At 40.1% G+C, this 21343-nt stretch overlaps 1 protein-coding gene across 4 annotated transcripts; it reads left to right on the top strand.

The window, feature by feature from the left end:
* Positions 1-3: 3 nt before the first annotated feature.
* ADAT1 (adenosine deaminase, tRNA specific 1) lies at positions 4-20412 on the top strand. 4 transcript variants are annotated; one of them, XM_027684921.1, is made up of 9 exons: positions 4-246; positions 998-1066; positions 1795-1849; positions 2614-2744; positions 3861-4479; positions 5344-5489; positions 7703-7802; positions 10301-10387; positions 15368-20412. In XM_027684921.1, the coding sequence occupies exons 1-9, from the start codon at positions 78-80 to the stop codon at positions 15498-15500; spliced, it is 1509 nt and encodes a 502-aa protein (XP_027540722.1). In that variant the 5' UTR covers positions 4-77; the 3' UTR covers positions 15501-20412. The 4 variants fall into 4 exon arrangements, 3 of the variants coding, with proteins under 3 accessions (XP_027540722.1, XP_027540723.1, XP_027540724.1); XR_003534494.1 differs by lacking the exon at positions 15368-20412 and having other exon boundaries at positions 7559-7802; positions 10301-10323; XM_027684922.1 differs by lacking the exon at positions 10301-10387.
* The last annotated feature ends 931 nt before the right edge of the window (positions 20413-21343 follow it).

The raw sequence follows: 21343 nt of genomic DNA, 5'->3' as shown, positions 1-21343 counted from the left end.
TGGGAGGGTGCGGGTGGCGGTTCGCGGGCTGTGAGGGAATCCGGCCCCGCTCGGAGCCTGCACCTGCACCGGGAGCCATGTGGTCAGCTGATGAAATCGCTGGGCTGTGCTACCTGCATTATAGGACGAGACTCCCCAGGCAGGGGAAGCCAGATCCAAACAGGGAATGGACTTCACTGGCAGCTGTTGTCAAAGTGGAGTCTGCAGCCCAAACTGAGGTTTTTGCTAGTCCGGGGAACCTCCAGGGTAAGAATGAGTTGGGATAGGGTTGGGAGGTGGGGAATGGGGAGAGGAGGTGGCAGTCCTTGATGCGCTTTCCCCCCCCCAAGATGACTTTTAAGAAAAGCATACACCCCTTCTTGTCCCATTTCTATGTCCACCTAAATTCTTTACTCTTTGTGATTGTAAAAGCTTTTACAACTTCTGTCTGTAAAGAGATGGTTATAGTGAAACGCTGTTCTTCCCAGACTAACTAAGAAGATGAAAACCTGCATTTGGCTATTCAGTAAGTGGTGAACGTCTAGGCAGGACCTGAATTCCTAATATAAACACTTGCAAAAATGTTTAGCTACTATTTGAAAGAATCCTAGAAAGGTCTCAGTTTGCTCTCCTTTAACAGACTGTCTTACTGCATTTTGCATTTGCATATTTATTCTTTCTCTTACTGGCACTTCAGTGTTGTCAGGCAGATTGTATCCCGTGTTTATTTCTTATGTATTTGGGGAATGCTCTGCCAGTGTCCACTTGTGCTGTCTGGCACATCAAGCCTGTATTGGCGTTCCTGCTTTGCCATCATAGACTTTTCTTCGCACTGATGCCTCTGCTTCCTGTGTTCAGTTCTGGATCTGTTTGCTTTCTGTAAGGTTGCATGGCCAGTCTCCCTGTCCATTCCCTTCTACACAATGTTCTGTGTGTTGTCTTACCAGAATAACTGTGTGAGAGCAAGACTTCTGGCAATAGTTGGTGATAGTTTGTTCAGTTAACGTTTCTTTTTCAGTATCTAAGGAAGTTGTTGCTATGGGAACTGGAACAAAATGTATTGGCCAAAACAAAATGAGAAAAAATGGTAAGTATGGTGTAAAAATCGAGAACAGACTACCTATGTTACCTTCTCTCTTGCTGGTGTCATAGAATCAATAAAACTGTACAAAGCATTCTGCTCAGACTTATTCTGAATTGAAGCCAGAAGTGTAAGTCAGACCACCCCTTATGAAGGAGAGAGGAGCTTAGGCAGCCAGAATGGCTGCCCTGAAGGTTTGCTGCACTTGCTGCCTTAAAGGTGAATGAACTTTTTATATGTAGAAATGTGTAGCTTAGGTCCTGAGTCTGCATACTCAAAGACATCATAGCTAAAAGCAAAGCAAAACGTAAGCAAAATAATTGTGTGTTGGTTACCTGACAGTCTGGTTTTGTTGTGGTCTGATGCACAAAAGATGCCACTGCTGAGTTTGGGGTGACATCAGGAAGACACTAACAGGCTTTTTCTCCCTTACTCTGTATTCTGCAGTGAGATAGTTTCCAAAAGTGTATGGATTAGATACATGACTTCTCACAACTACCATTTTTCATTATTTATTGCAGGGCTTTCCTTGCTCTGGACGTCCATTTTTTATCCTTCATTTGTGTAGGCTCCTTTTGTGGTGATTGGAAGTTTAAATATCTTACAATAACCTAATACCAATGTTAAACCTTCAAATGCTAATAAATCTGGAGAACTGTCCTATGTGAAATTCTGTTTTCTTTGTTTGTCTACTTTTCAGTCATAATTCGTATCTCACTTGGTTGTTGCTTTAGGAGACATTTTGAATGACAGTCATGCTGAAGTTGTGGCCAAGAGGAGCTTCCAGAGGTGAGGCATGAAGTTCATGTGCTGTTACTCAACACCACTTGAAGGGCTTGAGATACAAATGGTTTTGATCTGTTGCTGAAATAGCCATATTTTGCAGCTTCAGATAGGAGAGTGTAATGAAACACTGCATTACTTCTCTGCAGGCAACAATCTTTCCCACTGTTAGCAGGATTTTAGCCTAATTTTTAAACTTTTAGGTGGTGTTAAGGCTCTTTCACAAAAGCTTGTTTCTTCTGTGTTCTTGTAGAGCCTCTTTATGAAGAATTAGGATATGATTTCATGTGACATCAATGCAGGTCTGATGACTACTGGTCAAGGGTAGAAGTTTTGCCGTTTCCCACATACCAGTCCTCTTGTTTACATGGGATAAGCTGGTTCAAGGAACTGAGCCAGGAGAATAGTAATTCTGCAGAAATGAGTACATTTCTTGCAATTTGATGCCACCAAACTGAGTCTTACAGAATCGAATGAGTTCCAGTGCTGGTAAAAACACACATAGTGGGAGGAGAGGGCCTTATATACAGAATTTGAGGAGATAGTTAACTCCACTGAATCCAACCCTTTGAGGTCTGTTATTGAAATTCCAATTATGTGTTTTCATTTATGGAGTGTGTTGGATCCTGTCTATCTGTAGAAGCATAACTGATTGGCTTCTCATAGACTGCATCAGGAAAGAACAGGCACTAGAGGGCATCTAAGTTTTGTTGTTTTCCCATGCATCAAAAATGCAGTAAATGTTTCATGAAAACTTTTCTGCCTAACAGGTACCTTCTCCATCAGATGTGGCTGGCAGTTTCCCATCAGCAGTGTAGTATCTTTAGTCCGGGAACTGAAACTGGAAAATGGAAACTCAAACCAAATATCACATTTGTTTTCTTCTCCAGTCATACCCCATGTGAGTATGCTGGAGTGAACCAATTACATTGCTCCCACTTTTAAAATATTTTCTGCCCTTTGCCTTTCTTCGGTCTCTCTTTGGTCTGGAGTGAGGGTGAGGCAGTAATTCATGTTACAGGTATGTACCTGAAGATGTACTTGACTGGTCCTCTACAGATAGATTTGGAATTTTGTCTTGCTGGATGTGATTCATGAGAGCTCAGTAAATCTGATATACTGCTTGTTATATAGTTGAATGTTTCACTTTAAACAATAATAGCTAGTATTTTCTTTTCCAGAAACTAACATACTTGTCAAAGGTCCTGTCATATTGTGCGGTTGCTTTGCTTTAAACATTCTCCTTGGATTAAAATTTTAATAGAAAATACCGACATTTACCACAGTTACTAAAAACAACCAAACAATACCCCCCTCAACCCAGTGAGGCAGAAAACCAAAAAAAACAAACACAAAAAACCTGAAACCAACAAGCAAACCAAAACCAACCAACCAAAAAAAACCCCAAACAACCCATCCCCCCAATTGAAACCTAACTCCTGAAGAACAACAAGAAAAGCCCCACCGACAAAACATCACCAGCTCCCCAACCTGGAACTTCTTACGGAATGCAATGCAACTTCTGTCATGGAAAATGCTCTTTTTGTCACCAGGCCTGTCAGACTTGCTTTGCTTGCTGTGAGCTGAGCTTCAGAATTCTGGTTTTGAGCTTGTTTCAGTGATACAGATTAAAGTTTTCACCCTTATTTGACAGATTATTCTTTAGTTACTCTTTTGAGGTTCATGTTGTTTAGTTAGATCAGACTGGTTTTCCTGTGAGTCTTCAGCACTGCTTGTAGTCTGTCAAATGCCTTTGTTACCTTTTGCTTTATAGGTTTTGTTTTAAATTTTGCTTTTTTGTTTGTTTCTTACGTAGAATGCAAAACTTGAAGTTGAGCATATATTGGCTCAAATTTCAGTGAAATCTGATTCATAATTGCACAGGACAGTGTTGTCTTAAAAACACATTCTCGTAGTTAAATTTTCCCGAGTGCAACTCTCTGAAAGGTAATAGTAGTTGTGATATTACTGGTGTGATGTGTTTTTGGCCAATTTTATGTTATTTCTTTGGTTCTAGGTGGAGATGCTTCTATTATTCCAATGAGTGAAGCAGAGAAGCAGCTTTCTAAGCCAGTGACTGCAGGTGATGGAGCTGGACAATCAGCAGAATGTAGAAGTAACCATAATCATTTGTGTCCAGGAGATAAAAGGAAAGCAGAGAACATGACAAATAATCGTGCAAGCAAGAGAATGAAGACTGAAGATGATGGTTGTTTTTCCACAGTCACCGAAGACCTGCCTGTTCAGCAAGAATCTGTAAAACGAGAAGACGACACAAATCAAAAGTGCTGTGACTGTTCTGCAGAGATTCAAACAGCTCATAAGGAGACTGGCTTAGTGAGACCAAAGGTGGTAGATGTTCATAGAACTGGAGCCAAATGTGTGCCTGGAGAGCTGGATGATGCCCGAACACCTGGGCTGGGGTACCACTGTGTGGGATTATTACGAGTGAAGCCAGGTCGTGGAGACAGAACCTGCTCTATGTCCTGCAGTGATAAACTGGCTCGCTGGAATGTGTTAGGGTGTCAAGGAGCTCTTCTCATGCATTTCCTGCAGTATCCAGTGTATCTGTCGGCAGTTATAGTGGGGAAGTGTCCATATAGCCAAGAAGCCATGCGGAGAGCAATTATTGAAAGGTAAGTGCTCTCCTTTGGAAATCAGATGGTGTGTATGGAGACAATGAGTTTGGAAAGACAATGGGTGTCACACAAGTATCAGAACTTCAGTAAGCTTTTGACACTGCATCTTGTAAGGTCCTAATAGAGAATCTGTTAAAGTACGAGCTGGATGAGCAGACATGTGGATTGAAAACTGTCTGAATGGCTGGGCCCATGTGTAACACATCTGTAACACATGTGACAAGAACTTGCTTAGCCTTATTATTCTTAGTTGCAAAGTCAGGCACTTTTTCAGACTATTCCATCTGACAATATGAACCTCAGTCTTAATTTTTTCTTGCTCTGTGTAAATATTATGGTGATTAAACACCCTATTTTTGTCATATCCTAATCTCATTCCGTATGCAATGGTAATGTAAGGTAACGAAGATGCAATTACACATAGAACTGCAAGTATATTTTGTATCTGTTTAGGCTTTGATTATGAAACTTTAGGTTCATTAAAAATTGCTAATATAATGTGGTTGACTATATAAGTACTTTATGGTTATTATTTTTCTTTGTGATTGCAGAAGTATATTGCAGTTTCTATCCTGCATACTAGCTTTTAACAGACCTTTTAAAAAATCAATTCATTGTAGTTTTTCTAGGATGGTCAAGGTCTTAATAAACTAATGTGGCTTTGTTTGTTTTTTTTTTTAACAAATATTTTTTAAGGGAAAAATGCCTTCAAACCTTGCTGTCTTTCCTTTGTAACTTATGTTGAATTCAGTTTTCATGTAAAAGCAACATATTTTGGATAATGAAGGAAAATTATACAAAATGAGCTTGTTTGGGAAGAACAGACTGAAAATCATTTGCATTTTTCTGCCTTTATTTTAGGTGTAAGCACATCTCATCTTTACCAGATGGTTTTCTGGCTCAGGAGGTTAAGCTGCTGCAGTCGGATCTTCGATTCGAACACAGTCGTGAGGCAGTTCAGGAAATTCAATCTAACAGCAAAACAAAACTTGTTCCTTGTAGTGCAGGTGAGTTAACTTGGGCCAGTTGCATAACTGAGTGCAAAAGTCCAAATAGAAATGAGGTGGTTTGGATTGTTTGGAACATCATTCAGTGCCAGTGCTAGAGGCAAAGTATGAACAGCGGGAAATTAATTTCAGGTCGTAACTTAATTGTTAATAATTAATATTATGCAGCTCAGCCTTTAGTTTCCTGTAGGGAGTTTTCAGACTGAATAAACACTTGGTTGATGACGTTAAGAATTTATAATCTGAACACAGACACAAAATAACCAGGGAAAACAAAAGTTCCGAGGGCAAGAAGAAAACAAAAATATCAAAAGACTTCTTGTTTCAGTTAGTTTTGCATTCTCCTTGGTAATGAAAAGAAGAATTGCCATGCTGAGTTATGCTTGTAATTGCTCCAGAAATCTGAACGAAGAAAGAATACAGAGTAGTATAGTGTAAAGGTTTAATTGATAGAGATTTTGGACATGGCATTTTTTGTCATGGTGATGAATGAATATGCAAGTCTCGTTGTGATTTAGCAACATGGTCTCATTTGGGAAAAAAAAATAGAGCTGCCACTCTGTGTATGGTTAAGCAGTTTCCTTAAACTTGGACATGCCTACCTTCTGCTGTCTGAAGTAGAACTGGAAGTTTTTCTGTTACAATAGAGCTGATGATAAAATAGAATGGAAACAAAGGATTCCTTAATGGAATTCAGATTCATTACATTGGAGTTATTTATAAGTGCCAGGAAGGAAACTATTTTGACTTTGTGAGATAGGAAACAACATTCATCATTGAAAAATACTGCTAATTCACATATCAAAAAAGATCTGAAACAAACTGCGACTAAATTCAGTGTATATCTGTCTTTCTGTACACTTTTCAGGTCATTCTGTTAAATGAAAATGAATGATGCTTTTTCACAGTTTTTTTTGCAAACATGAATTATGCTGGCTTGATTCTTTTCTTGAAGGATTGAAAATCAGAATAAACTCTAAATTCTGGGCTGTTACCCTGAGCATTGAAATATGCTCGATAGGAACATTTCAGCTGGTATTTTTAAAAAAGAAAAACATGTTCTGTTTAATATTTTGAAGTTTGAGATAATTATGAAGAAGCGAAAGAATAGAAAGTGTTCTCATTTTTAAGTGACTTTGTATTTGCTTGTCAGAATCTGATGTCCTCTGACAGGTGATTTTTAGATACATGTGGAGGATTTAATACCAGTTGTACGTATCTAATGTTATTTCATGCTACATAAGATTGTAATTTAGTAGAGCCATACAGAATTGTACTTAAATCACAGTGCAGGTACAATTGACACTTAGAGGAGTATGACAGTTGCAGCTGAATCATAACCAGTCTTTGAGAGTCTTGGATGTCAAGATGGTCTTTAGAGTTAATGAACATGCAACTGTTTTGCCTGTTAGGAACACAGAGAAATGGGATAATTTAGGGAACAGAAGTTGTCTTACGGCAGTAGGAGTTAAAGGACCCGCTGTGCAGGGGCAGATGGGACACGCCAGGTTCTGCCAACGCTGCCGATGCTTTGCTGGTTACTTATTAATCATTAGGTGTCCTATGCAGAGTTTCAGCATTAAGAAGTTTGCAGTCTCAAATGATTACAAAGTTCCCAAAATTGGAGCAAAGGATAAAGTTGTTGGCATATGCTACCTCTTTCAGCAAACTGTTTTTGACTACTAGCTAATAGTATTTTTCAAGTAAAGTCTGCAGATACTTGATGCATATCAGTTATCAAACACAGAACTATTTACACAATAAAATAATAGCAGACAATAAATTACTAAGGAAAACACAGAATGACTGGTGCAAGTAGCTTAGGGGACTGTTTCACTGCCTGATGTGAAAATAAGCCATCTGACTTTGAAATTTCTTCATGTTTTATCTGGACAGGATGTACAAAAGAAAGTAGAATCCCCCTAAGAAAGGGAGAATTACAAAGCTGGAGGCCAGATATTTAGAAGCATGCATTCTTAAAGGATCTAATTAAGATGAAAGCTCTGTGTGTGTGTGTACGTGTATTTTAATTTTTTTTTTAATTAAACGGAGTTTACCTGTTCTTTTAGGTACTGGAATTCCGGCCCTAGAGAACCACGGTCCTCTTTCTAGTTTGAGTTACTTTGGGAAGCAGCACATGAACACATAGGAACTGCTAGGTTCTGCTTTTGTGTTAAGAGGATCTCCCTTGTTCATAATCCTTTCTTCTACAGCCATCAGTTGGAGCGCAGTCCCTGAGGAACCTCTGGATGTCACCTCAAATGGCTTCCGCCAGGGAACAACAAAGAAGGGGATTGGGAGCCATCAGAGCAGGTGTGAGAATATTGTAATATCCGGACACGCGTTTTATTTGTTAGCATACATGCCTCTATCAGCTCGTGTGACGTGTAGGGCGTTGTCAGAGCAGAAGGAAGTCTAGGGAATGGGGAAAAGGAGGGAAGGTAGGGAGCAGGGGAAAGGGGAGAGTCACTGTGTAAGGAAGAGAGGACAGTTGCAATAAAAAAGTTAAATGAGAGTTAACAAGTTTATCCTATTTGTTTGTCATTGTTGAGAGCATTGTAGATAAAGGCAGGTGACTATGATAAATTTTTATGAGAAGGATATTTACTGGTGAAGTTAACAGAATTTTTGCTTTATATTTTTTTGGGTTGATGACTATGAAGGAAATGTGTACATTGCAAGTTCTCTTTTTACAGATTTCTTTTTCTTTAAGAGTCAAGCGAACTGAACTGGTTGTGTGATTGTTAGAAGCGTTGCTTTGAAGCATGACTTTCTGCCTTAAAGTTTGAAAATGTATTGAAATGCTTGCAGCTCATTCCTAACATGAAACATGTAACCTTTCCAACTGCGGTCTTGGCACTGTGCTCTTTAAAACATCTCATAATCTTTTATCAACAATTAATGCTTAAAAAAGCCTGTTACGTATTTTTCTTGTGGTTGAGAACAATTACTTGTAACATCTGCAGACAAATTTCTCCATCTCAATGTTATCTTCAGTTTAGGTGAGATAACCAAAATTATCAGTGGTCCGTGGAAATTCAGCTTGAGAGTTAGGGTTCGTGTATTAGTTGTTGGCTACTTCTACTACCAATTTATCAATGGTAATATTGTTCATTTTTCCCACACTTTCTGGGAGAATGACAATAATCCTGAGTAGTGAATAGCAAAATAAGTGGAGCACGGACAATTCTTGTGGAGAACTTGTTCACATGCCCACAAGTCGCAGATTCTGAGCTTCTTCAGGTTAGGCCTGACTTGACTGAAGTTCATACTGGTATATCCTAGTATTTTCAAATTTTCTGTGTAAAGAAGGAGAACTTCGTGGTTTGTGACCAGTATAGGTGTCTGAGGTATTGCTAACATGCATGACCTGGGTGAATTAGTGTGTCTTTTGAGACAGGCTTTCTGTGCACTGTAGAATAGTAGCTTTCAATATGTGGTGTGTAATGTATTCCAGAAGATGTGTGAAAGATCAAACAAACCAACCAACCCCTTTTTTCTCAGTAGGCTTAAATGTGTTACATAGCATTTGTGTATCAGCTCGAAAACTTGAGAGCCATCTGCTAGCTGCCAGTTAGCATAGAAGTGTAAGAACTTTGTGTTGAGAGATCCTCCTCTCAATATGTGCTCAAAATTCACTAAAACGTTCAAAAGTTATTAGAGTCTACAAGACTGTGATTACAAACGTCTCATTCCCTTAGGAAATGAGGATTAAAAGCAATGTCAAGGAACAACTATTTACACTTTCATGATAAACAGTCACAAAAGGAACTTTTATAATGAAAATAAGAAATTTACAGCCTTATTGGGGGGGTGGTTAATAATAAACATGATAAGTATTTCTACACTTTTTTTTCTCTTGAATCAATATGCTAGATAACACTAGATATCAAGGAAGGTAAAGCTGACTGACTAAAAGGAATTTGTAGGTAAATGTCTGGTATGTACTTTTGTTAATGCTTAATTAACTACACCACCAAAGACTACAGTATGAACCTTTGACAGATTAAGTTGAAGATTAAATTTTAGAGTGTCTTTACATGACCCGGTCACCAGTGGGGTTCAGCAGGGCTTTGTTTTAGGGTCAGTGCTTTTCAACATCTTCATAAGCGACTTGGACGCAGGACTCGAAGGTACACTAAGTAAGTTTGCCGAAGATACTAAACTGGGAGGAGCTGTCAACTCCCTGGAAGGAAGAGGGGCGCTGCAGACACCTCGACAAATTAGAGGGCTGAACAATCACCAACCCTTACGAAGTTTGAAAAAGAAAAGTCTTGGTTTCTGCACCTGGGATGGGGCAACCCTGGATGTATGTACAGACTGGGGAATGGAGGCTGGAGAGCAGTGCTGTGGAAAGGGACCTGGAGGTCCTGGTCAATGGCAAGTTGGACATGAGTCAGCAGTGCCCTGGCAGCCAGGAGGGCCAGCCATGTCCTGGGGAGCATCAGGCAAAGCATCGCTGGCCCGGCGAGGGAGGGGATTGTCCCCCTCTGCTCTGCACTGGGGCAGCCTCACCTTATGTGCAGTTTTGGGCACCAGAACATAAGAAGAATATAAAGCTATTAGTGTCCAGAGAAGGGGCCATCAAGATAATGAATGGTCTGAAGGGGAAGCCTTGTGAGGAACGGCTGAGGTGACTTGATTTGTTCAGCTTGGAGAAGAGGAGACTGAGGGGAGACCTCATCACAGTTACAACTTCCTCACGAGGGGATGTGGAGGGGCAGACATTGATCTCTGCTCTTCATGGGAAAGTAAACTTCTGATTTCTTTTTTCTATCAGAATTTCTAATTTATTTTTTTTTATATATTAGATCCAAGATCTGTAAAGTGGAGCTCTTCCATAAATTCCAAAAGCTGGTGACAAGTATTTCACAAGAGGATCTACCAGACACTCTCCGGTAAAGGCATTATTATTGCATTTAGAAGAGTGAGTTTATCGTAATGAAACCAAAGAATACTGTGATGATAGTAGAATCTGCTCATGAATCTCCCTTCAGATAAGTTCATTGTTAAAATCTGATACTTGAAAAATGTGAAAAGAGACACAAGATGAGGCAGTAGTATCTTTTTTTGAAAACATGGCTACTAGATCAGCTGCCTACCCTTGGTGGTGTTCAAACCCCGCATCCAAAAATTGGGGAGTTATTGAGTTGGTGTTTAGTAATTCTATCAAATGCCATTTCTTTGTTTCACAAAAAGGAAGAGTTTCAGTAAAACCTTTTTTTTTTTTTTAAGTCTAGGCTAAAATCTTTTCTCAGTGTATGGTGGAGTAGGAGCTAGTAAGGTGAGATAGTGTGTAGTGCTCTTTATGCAATGCATATGTTACATAGATGGAGACTTTCTAAAAAGAACAGAAGGAAGCTTTTGTGCAAGGAGGCCATACTTGGAATTTTCCTTTACATTATTAGAAACAAGTTTGGTTTATCAAACTGGAGTTAATTACTTGCAGTAATCATCCAGTCTGCCTTAGCATTATGTGCATTATTGGTTGGTATTCCAGCCCCAATAGCTGCCGTAAAGCAAGGCATAGTTTCACATGCACAGAAAACTTCTCTCTCTGGCTTAGAGGTTCTGAGAGAGGTAGAAGGTTCCAAATCCATTGCCACAGAAGGTTTATTTTATTTTAGACTTATTTCCAGGTATAATTTCACCAGCTCTAGGATGCAGTTGCACGAACTCTTGAGCTAATTTAACTGCTTGTAGCTGCTGATAGGGATGGTCCCCCAGCAGTCTCTACTGCTACTGGCTGTAGATTCCTGTTTTCTCCCTTGTATCAATAGCACTTCTCCAGTCTCATGGTGAGTCAGTTCAACTAACTAATGTGGATGGAAACAATATTCTTGTTTTCTGTGTTTTCTCTTGGACTGGTGGGCTGAATTGGCTCATGGAAAGTTAAAACAGGAAGTAGGAGGTGTGTGGCTGGAAGCAGGGGAGATAGGCCTTTTTCAGCCTTTCATGGTACCAAGACAGTAGATGCAGTGAAATTAGCCAAAGTAAGTGCACCCCGGATCTTTTATTAATAGATCTTGCTTGCTTTTGAGTTTTGTTGAATTAAAGATTCTGTAGAAGTGTCTCATAACTATTTCAAAGTTCTGATGTCAGCATGAGATGCTTTCAACTCATTCTAAAGTAGAGATACACTCTCTTCTTAAATCAGTTTAAAATATAAAATTATTATTATTATTATTATAAAATATACTGTTATTATCCTCTTTTGGGTAGGAGTTTGTCCTCACTTGTTTAGCCATCATAATTTCCTCAAAACAGGTTGTGAACTGGTGCATTGTTGGGTAGGTGACTCATTGTTCTGATCATGTGCTGCTTACATAAAGTCACTTCACCTCAGGGCTTTTCTAGACTCCAGTGGCTTTGCCATTTCCTTTGACTTTTTTGTCCTCTACTATTTTTCTGTCTGGGCTTCTCCTGACAAAGTCCAGCTGATTCACAGATGTGACACTGGTTTTAGGCTGCATAAACTCTATTTATACAGTAGAGGTGCTAGCTCACCAGTCAGCTTGTGCAGCTGATTCACTTTTGAAGTCTTTGTTTTTCTTCTTCACTTAAAAAGCAAAATAAAAATAGTGTCTTAGTGTTGCTGTTTCCTTCATCTTCCCTTTTCTACACAATATTCTGACATATTTTTGTTTTTCTTTCTTCCTTGGAGTCTGAGTTTGAGCAAACTTCAGATAAGAAATCCCACAATCTCAAATTGTATCCTCTAAACTTCTGCGTATTTAACTGTTACGCAGTTTTGTATTTTCTTTCCATGCAAAGGTATCCTGTTATCTCTTCCCACAAATGGTTGGCTCTAATGCTGTGCTGCCACCCAGTTCCCTTTTCACACTTTGACCCTAAGTTCCTGCCCTGCCTCTTTTAGTCTACTTTTTGGTCTCTTGCCTCCCATCCTTTCTGTTCCACTGGGGGAAACTCATTCTGTAATAATTTCAAAATTGCTGAGTAGCTTGTTTTGTAGTTGTAGGGTATATTAGGACAAGGATCATTCTTCACTTAACCCTTCCTTCCAACTTAACTGTTGTCCACTGTTAGGCCTAGGAACCAGGGAAGTTAAAGCTTTATACTGATTCTGATGTTTTGTTTTCTTCTTTTGTATATCTAAAGCTGCTTCTCCTGCTTCTTTTGTCATCCTTTCTCTTTCATTCTTTGCTTCTGTCCAGAGCATGAGTCTGGGCACTGTTAAATTGGAACAGGTAGAGAGCCTACTGGGGCCAGAACTTTGCTGGCTCTCCTAGAAGGCAAGGTTAGGTGTTTGTGTTAGTGTAGCTTAGCTAAGACGTTAAGCATCATTCAGCAATTGGTAATTTTTGTAAGAGAAATATTTTGGTTGATTCCTTGTGCATATTTTTCACGTGCAATGTGTCTGTAATCTTGCAAATACATTATGGGTTAAACATAAATGTTTGAAACTGAATATGGAATTAAAGGTAGGGTTTGTTACCTGAGAAGGAAGTATTGCTGCAGTTTATTGCTTTTCTTTGCAGGCTGCCTTTTTTATGAGCCCATTCCTGCTCAGCTTTGCATGTAGCTGAGGATGGGAATGTTTTCAAGCATAATGGTGATTTTTGTAAGGCTTTTTTGTGTTACCTTTCAGAATGAAGTCTGTGGACCACTTCTCATGTCTCTGGCACATAGCAGTCAGAATCCCTGTCTCTCTCTTGCACAGTAGTGTAGGGGCAAGATTGAAATAGTAAAGGGAGACATGCAAGAAATGTATATCAGACAGATTGGATAGGGTGGAGATCCTGTGACTGTGTTTAACTTAGCCTGGGGCAGCAAACTACTGCTTGCTTCTGCCAAAAAAAAGGTCACAGGTTCTTCATTACTAATGCTCAGAGCCTTAACTACATCTGAGATACAGTCAAGTCATGTAAGGTTTTTATGCAGATACAATGTACGCAGAATTTGAAAGAATTTTTCCTGTATATGTGTTGAAAATTTCTTAGAAGCTTAATGCGGAAATCAAGCATGAATTAACTAAATCTGTTGATTTTGTCAGCTCTTTGAGGAAGCTGTTTAAAATACTTTTTTAATTTCTGTTGCATGCGCTTTTAAATCACTGTACTGATGTTGTCTGCTTGGAGAATGAGACCCCAAGAGGCTGTGGTCACATGTGCTCTAGTAGTTGCTACAGTGTGGTGAGAATCCTGCTCCTGTCTATCCTGCTTTTGTTCTAGCTATCTTTTTACTGTCTGCTGTAAGAGTTTCCAAACAAAGGTCTGTTGGAATAATGTAGGTTAGAAAAATCCCCTATGTGTTTTAATTAAATTGGGTCAGACTGATGATATGAGTCAGGGCTGCTAATTTGACAGCAGATTCAGGAAAAAAGAGCAACATTTAGCAAGGAAGAAATGAAAAATAGATGAAACGGAGGTGAAGGTGCAGGTGGTTTGTACTGTGTTTGAGGCAGACCTGGAAGACAAACAGCTTGCCTATGCCAGGGTTTTGGAGCCAGTTGTGGAGGGTTGACTTTGATCCTTCTTGGACCAGGTTGTTTCCTGAATGCTGCTTATGCAAATAGTTGCTGGTCTTTTGCCTGTTCAGTGATGCTCCTAAACTATGATCCGCTACAGATTATGGGGTTCTGTGACTGGTCCACTGCCCAGGTGGGGGAGAGTTGCAGGGGGCCCTTCCATGGAACTTATCAGAGGAGCTCAAAGTTAGTTTCATGGAGTATGATTAATGTGAAAGAGGTAAAGCAGAATGAATTAGCTGGGATGAGAGTGCAGGGCAGGTTTGTTAAGGGGGAAGACATCTCCTGTGTTCAGCGATGGCATAGACAGGTTCACCACTCTCTCACATTCAGAACATAAGGTCTGCAGGATAGATAATATGGCTTGCTATGCATGTCATAGCATTCTAGAAATAAATTTATAGCAGAATGATGAATACCTGAAACACAGCTTCTCATGGTCTGCGGTTTTGGGGGTGATGGGTGATCATTATTGCCTTTGAGGATTAAAGCCTGTTCTAGAAGTCAGTGCAGTGGTTCTCAGACTTTTTAGGTTAGGGTTTCTGTAGTAGTTTGGCTCTTCCTCCTCCTTGGTGAAGGTCATGTTGCCTGTCATCTTTCCTTTGTATTGGGTTTAATGTGTAAAAACATTGCATACCACATGTGGCTGACAGACTTTTTGGCAAAAGGAGATGAAAGAAGCTGAGAAAGGAATGCAAGGAAAGGAAAAAAGTCTTGACAAAATTGTCTTAGAACACTTGTTGTCAGATGCTCTAGGCCTGAATTTCTCTCTTTTGAAATTCAGTGGCATAATGTACTCAGCAGAGTGACCAATAGTTCTGCTGAGGCTGTGGGGAATAGGTGCTACTTGAGGAAGAGGAACAGAGCACCAAAACCACTGAGTCTCTTTTGCTTTAGGGAAAGAAAAAAATTTATTTTCTCCTTTGTCTCACTCTTCCTCATTAGTTTTGTGTTGGAAAAGAACTGTCCTGTTTGTTCTGTCCCTTTCCCTTCCAGCCAGCAAGCATATCTGTTCTTCTAGCAAGCTAAGGCTACTTCTACCCGATTCGAAGCATCTCTAGCCACCTTTTCAGCTTTGCTTCAGCATTTTTTGCTATCATGGAAATTTTCTGTAACCTGTGGTCACACAGTCAAACACTTCTATTGCTGGAGACTGTGTATGAAGCATGGTAGAAGAGTTGTTTTGCTGCCTTTTGTAAGACTGCTGACAATGCTTGGCTTCAGGGCCGGGGCCTCTCCAAGTCTCTCTAGAAGAGAATTTCACCTAGTAGCATGAAAGAGCTCATAGGGTATCATCATGTTCTTAGACGTTTGATTGCTTTTTTAAGTCTGTGACATCATATTCAATAGGATCATAGAATTGTTTTCATTTCTGTGCATTTTCTGTCAGGATGAAGACTCTAAAAACCTACTGGGACTACAAGGAAGCTGCATTAAATTATCAAGAAGCCTGGAAAGTGCTGCGTAGCCAAGCCCTGCTGGGTTGGGTCAAGAATGCCAAGGAATACTTGCACTTCACATGAGAATCCATGTGGCTATGTACATCCAGCAATAAGCTCTGGTCCACAGCAGATACCTCTGCAGTTCAAGGTCCAGGAAAAGGTGTCCTCAATTCATGTGCTGTAAAGAGACAGGAGTGAAAAAGAAAGAAATTTATAGAGGTCTTTATTTTCGTTGTGTTGAAGTGCCCTTTTTATTTAAATGCAGAAAACAATCATTGCTGACTTGAAGTTCTGAGCTGCATGAAACAATATGCCTCCAAAAGAAAGGAAGCAGGGATGTGCTGCCCTCTGTTATATGAGGATATGATCAATCTGCCATAATTGTTGCAGTGAAAGTAATGTCACCTGAAATTGAAGCAGTGCTGTGGAAGAAAGGCCGTCATTGTAAAATTTTAGTGCTGCTTTTTTCTTCCACTCCTCATAATGTTATGATTGGTTTTCTGTTGCTGGGACAACACTAATGTATAGTAAGTAATATTTTTATAACTCTTGGCTCTCTCCTTGTCTGGTGCCTGGAAGAATTTTCCATGTCCCCCAGCCCCATTGCTTCTAACTGGAAATACTAGTTCTGTTAAAGCGTCATTTTTTCTGGGAATCATTCATATATAGTGCTACTTACTAAATATAGCCACAGCTACTGCCACAGCAGAAGTGAAAGAGTGCTGGGGAGGAGTTTGTGTCAAATAATACCTCTTATGATATCCCATGCATCTCTCTTAATTTCAGGACTTTGACAGATAACCCTCCAACTGCTTTGCTTCCACAGGAAAGAAAGAAATGTCCTGAATTACGTGATTCAAACCTGTCAATCCTGTGGAATGACAGGCAAACATTTACCTACTTTTCAGTGTTTCAAGCACTGTGCATCCCCCTTGTCCCCCTGTGGGACACGGTTAATTAAAAGCAGAAATGCCTTAGCCATTTATGTCACTCTTCCCTGGCAAGTGTTCATTAATAACCTGGCAAAGGTGGAGGTGCTTTGGGGGGACTGAAAGTAGTCTCTGGCATGCGTCTTGCAGTCTCTTGTCATCATGCTTTATTACCAACTAACATCTGCATGGCAAAACCGTCAGCACTGCGAGCAGTTGTGGGGGAAGCAGTGGATGGATAATCCTCCCTAAACTTTCTGTCCCAGTTATTGCCTTCTGTGAGCAAGTTCAGGACTGTGTAGCTGCTACTGAGCACACTCCCCCTTTGTATTTTTTCTCTTGTAAACCACAAATCATAAAATATTTGGACAAGGCAATGGCAAGATGAAAGAAGTGGATAATTTGGAGCATAGGAATTCTTCAGTGATTTGAATTTTCCGCTCTTCAGTATATTACAGTTTTGGATTTGAAAAATGGGCACAGCAGTTCTCCAAACAGCCTTTGCTGTCAACCTGCTGAGCTAGATATGGGACCAGACAGTATACATCACATTACATTCTGAGAATTGATTACAGCAAATCCTTTTACTTCATGATTACATTGACTTGTCAAATAAGTATAGTTCTCTCTCACTTGTTGAAGAAATAATAGAAAACTTGAATTCCGTGTGTATAAGCCTATCCTCTGAAATGCAGCACTAAGACCAGTTGTACTGGTGAGGGAGGAGTCATTGTATGTTTGTAGAGGGCAGGGGATTATGGAGATTGGGTGACTTGCATAATTCATCAGAGGATAAAAAATGGCCAGATGCCATTGCACATGGGCCACAGGGTGAACTGCTGAAGACAAATGGTAGCAGTTACTGTAGCTGAGCAAACAGCGTTCCAAAGGCAGTCCTGTAGTGTACATAAAGAACTACCAGTAAATTTCCAGGTTCCTGAAATTTGCCTATGTCGTTTCCTGAAATCTTGCACAAACTATTAACTTACCATACCTACTGTCCCTTTGTTAATCAACAATGTCTTAGTGAACCTGCTGACCAGACTGGAATGTTCCCATTTCCTATTCAGCTGCAATATTAAAATGGGTTGTGTAAGACTCGTTCTGTAGTCTTGGCATCAGACTGGTTTTCAGATGAGCAGTTATATGATTTAAATTCTTATAACTCTTTTCTAAAATTTGAGCCTGGCTGTTAGGATTGTTGCTGGTAAGATTTTTCTGTGCATTTGTAAGATACTTGTGAACTGTCAGTGCCATTTTTCTGTTACTTGTCAGATTTAAAATCAGTTTTCGAGGTGCTGAATACTGATATTAACCTCATGTTTTGGGTGGAGTTGAGGACATATTTAAGCTAGAGCATGTCAATGAATATACAAAGAGAGGGAAGGAGCTAAAACAAAACAGCATTTAAAAGGCTAAGCCTGTGGAGGATCTTATACTCAACTGGATGGCATTTCTGTGACGGAAAATAAGTATTTAAATGCTGCATCTGTTTAATTCCAAAATGTCAAGAAATGCTGTAAGCAGTACTGAGAAAGTGGTCTAAAATTCAGAAGGGAAAGATGCAGAGATAGGAGAGGACAGTCTCTGCTTTTGTAAGAGGTAGCAAACTAAACTTTGATCATTGTCAGCAGCTCTTTGGAAGAACTGCTCCTGAAAAGTACCAGTTGATGTGTTCCAAGCTTGTATCACTCCTTTGTGCTAGGATAGCTGACACCCTGAGAAACAGAGATAGGCAGGGCACAGGGAGGACAGCAGAATGCAGACTCTGCCACAGGGGAGCAGAGCTGGGTGGAGTGAAGTAACAGGAATGAAGTTCATGGTTAAGGACCACATTAAAACAATTCATAGTGGGAGAGCAGAGCATAGGAGGGTGCCAAGGCTCCCATGGGATGTGTCAAATGCTCTACAGAGCATATTTGTACTACCCAGATAGGTCCTTGACTTTCCCAAACTAATATGGGGACCAGTGGTCCCTGATTGCCAGAATAAAGAAACTGTAATCATTGAGTGGGATGTCTTTAACAGCCTCACTGTTGGAGACATCATTCTGTTCTCAATCATAGTGAGAAGGCAGGGCAGACTCCCTGCTCATCTTTAAGGAAGTCAAAACCAGAACATAGAAACAAGTGTTTTTGTCCAAGGGTTAGGAGTAACCAATCTGTTTGACCTGGAGGCTGCAGTTCCATGAGACAGGATGCTATCATCCCACTAACTTTGAAAAAGCAAGATTTTGATCTTCACAGTGTGCTTCCACTGCTCACCTTAAACAGGCTGGAAGGCTTACTATCTCAATACATTCAGAGTAAATTGAAGACTATTTAAATAACTGTATTTGTAGAAAAACAAACCTCAAGTCCGAAGGAAGGTGTAGCCTTTCAGTAGAAATTAAATGAGCTTTGCAATAAATCCAGTAAGCACTATAGGAAGGGAAGAGCTCAGGCTGTGCTGCTGAGGGCAGGAGAATTCTGTTGGTAAGGAGGAAAGAAAGGTGTTGGAGTTCTTTCTCTCATAGTATCTGATAATGCCATGAGCAGGTTGCAGCAATGATTTGCAGGTAGAAGCAAGATAATTTTTGAGAAAAGACCACCTAAATGGTGTGAATACTAAATATTTACTGAATACTAAATTCATCCAGTTATATCAGTCTAGTTATATCAGAGGTGACATTTCAGTTCAAAGATAGGTGATACAGAAGTGTTGCTGTGTAGTAGTAAGGAGGTATTTCTTCGTTTTCTATTCAGTATATTAATTTAAATGCCTTCCCAATCTTAAAGGGTTAACAGCAAGTGAAGATCATATGGGACCCAAGTGCTTATAATAATTTTATAGGAGTGACTGTACTTTCTAAAGGGATGCATTTCGTCTATGCATTTCAAAAGGAAATCTCTTGATGTTTTATCACCATTTTAAGTGCATCTGCAGAGGAAAAGTAAAGTTACTGCTGTAGAACATTTATCCTTGCATTCTCTAGAATTACTTGCATATCTGGGCTCCTTAATCTAAACTAATAAATACAGAGACATTAAAGAGAACAGTCATGTGGTGTTCTAAGAGGATTATGAAGGGTAATACAAAAGTCACCTCGATCATAACATCTTTCCTTACTTTTAGATATATCTATTTGCTAGCCTGTAATTACGTTTATCTAGCAGTTTTAACTGATGTGTTAACAGCTAAGAAAAAATATTACTTGATAACTAGAAAAACTGTGAAGTTTCAGCTTAAAGGAAACAACACTTTCCAGTAATAAAAGGTAATTAAAAAAAAAAGACATATGAAATCACTTTTCTTAATTCTGAATCAAAAATTCTGTTAGGAGTAAACATTAATGCCTGGAAAGGGGGTTAGAGGGAATTCAGGACGGAAGCAGTGATGGAATGTTTACTAAAGCAGTGCTATACAGTGCAGTGCTATTGTGAATAATGAAAGGCTTACTGAGACCAACAGAGCATTTTCTGATGCAGTCAGCACATGGAGCACAGTTACTGTGACAAGCCTCAATAATAGAGTAGTGTGAACATTTCACAGGCTCCTACCTTCACATTTTGGAGTCTTTCTGCCAACACTTGTGAATGAGTGCAGAGCCAAACATAATTCTAGGCATAATGTGTCTTCATGGAACTTTGAGTTAGTATGAATTTAATTTTGGAAAGTGATACATTCCCACTGTAACTGGAAACATTTTAAAAATTAAATTTTTATGCACCATGTAGTGTGAAAGTGAAGTAAAACTTTTATTTGGAATGTAAACTGTATTTAGTGTTTCCTTGCTGGCTTAGGAAGGTCAGTGTGATGCTACTTTTCCAAGCCAGTGGTATCCTTTAATATCAAGGCATGAACTTCAGTACTGTGCAACTGAGTCAATGAGGTGGTTTTTCCACCCTCTTCTCCTGGGTGATCCACAGGTTTGCTTCTTTGCCTGTAAGTAGAAGTAGCTGCGTTACTTTGCTAAGCCCATTTGAAGAGAAGATTTTGGTTTCTGATTAAGCCTCTTCACTTTTGCTGTACTGTGTACATGCTTTGGCAACAGCACTCAATAAACTGGAGGAACTGATCTTGAATATTGTGCATGCAGCATTTCTAATTCTAGCTGTCTGTCTCAACGAAGTGGAATCATAGAGTGGTTTGGTTTGGATAGTTAGGGACCTCTAAAGGTCCAACCCCCCTGCAGTAAGCAGGGACACCTTCCACTAGAACAGGGTGCTCAGAGCCTTGTTCAGTCTGACCTTGAATGTTTCCAGGGAGGGTGCATTTAGAACGTCCCTGGGCACCCTGTTCAGTTTTTTTATCATCCTCATAAAAAAAAGTAAATTCTTCCTTAAATCTCGTCAGAGTCTACCCTCATAGTTTAAAACCATTAAAATGCCTGCCCCATCTTTCTTACAGGCCCTCTTTAAGTACTGAAAAGCTGCAATAAGGTCTCTCCAGAGCCTTCTCTGGGCAACCTCAGCTCTCTCAGCCTGTCTTCATAGGAGAGTTCTTCCAGCCCTCGGTAGTTTTTGTGACCTCCTCTGGACCTGCTCCAATAGGACCGTGTCTTTCCTGTGCTGAGGAGCCCCGAGCTGTGCTTCAGTGTCACCAGAGCAGAGGAGAGGGACAGAATCCCCTCTTACCCTGCTGGCCATGCTTTTTTCGATGCAGCCGAGGATGCAATTGGTTTTCTGACCTGTGAGTGCACTCTGCCAGCTCATGTCCAGTTTTTCATCCTCCAGTACCCTGAAGTCCTTCTCAGGGTTGCTCTCATTCCCTTCAGTCCCGGCCTGTACTGATCCTGGGGGTTGCCCTGGCCCAGCTGCAGCACCTTGCACTTGTTGAACATCATGATGTTCACATGGGCCCATTTCTTGAGCTTCTCCAGGTCCCTCTGAATGGTGTCCCCTCCCTCTGGCTTGTCACCCGAACCAATATCTACTGAGTTTTGATCGGAAAGGACATGTATTTATATAATTACCTGTAATGCAACTACTTTTTAGGGTGAGGGGGTGTTTGGTT

The sequence above is a fragment of the Neopelma chrysocephalum genome, unplaced genomic scaffold, assembly GCF_003984885.1.
Source record: "Neopelma chrysocephalum unplaced genomic scaffold, ASM398488v2 Primary Assembly neopelma1_68, whole genome shotgun sequence".
NCBI lineage: Eukaryota > Metazoa > Chordata > Aves > Passeriformes > Pipridae > Neopelma > Neopelma chrysocephalum.
Note: the sequence above shows the minus strand (reverse complement) of the source record. Positions and strands in the feature narration are given on the sequence as shown.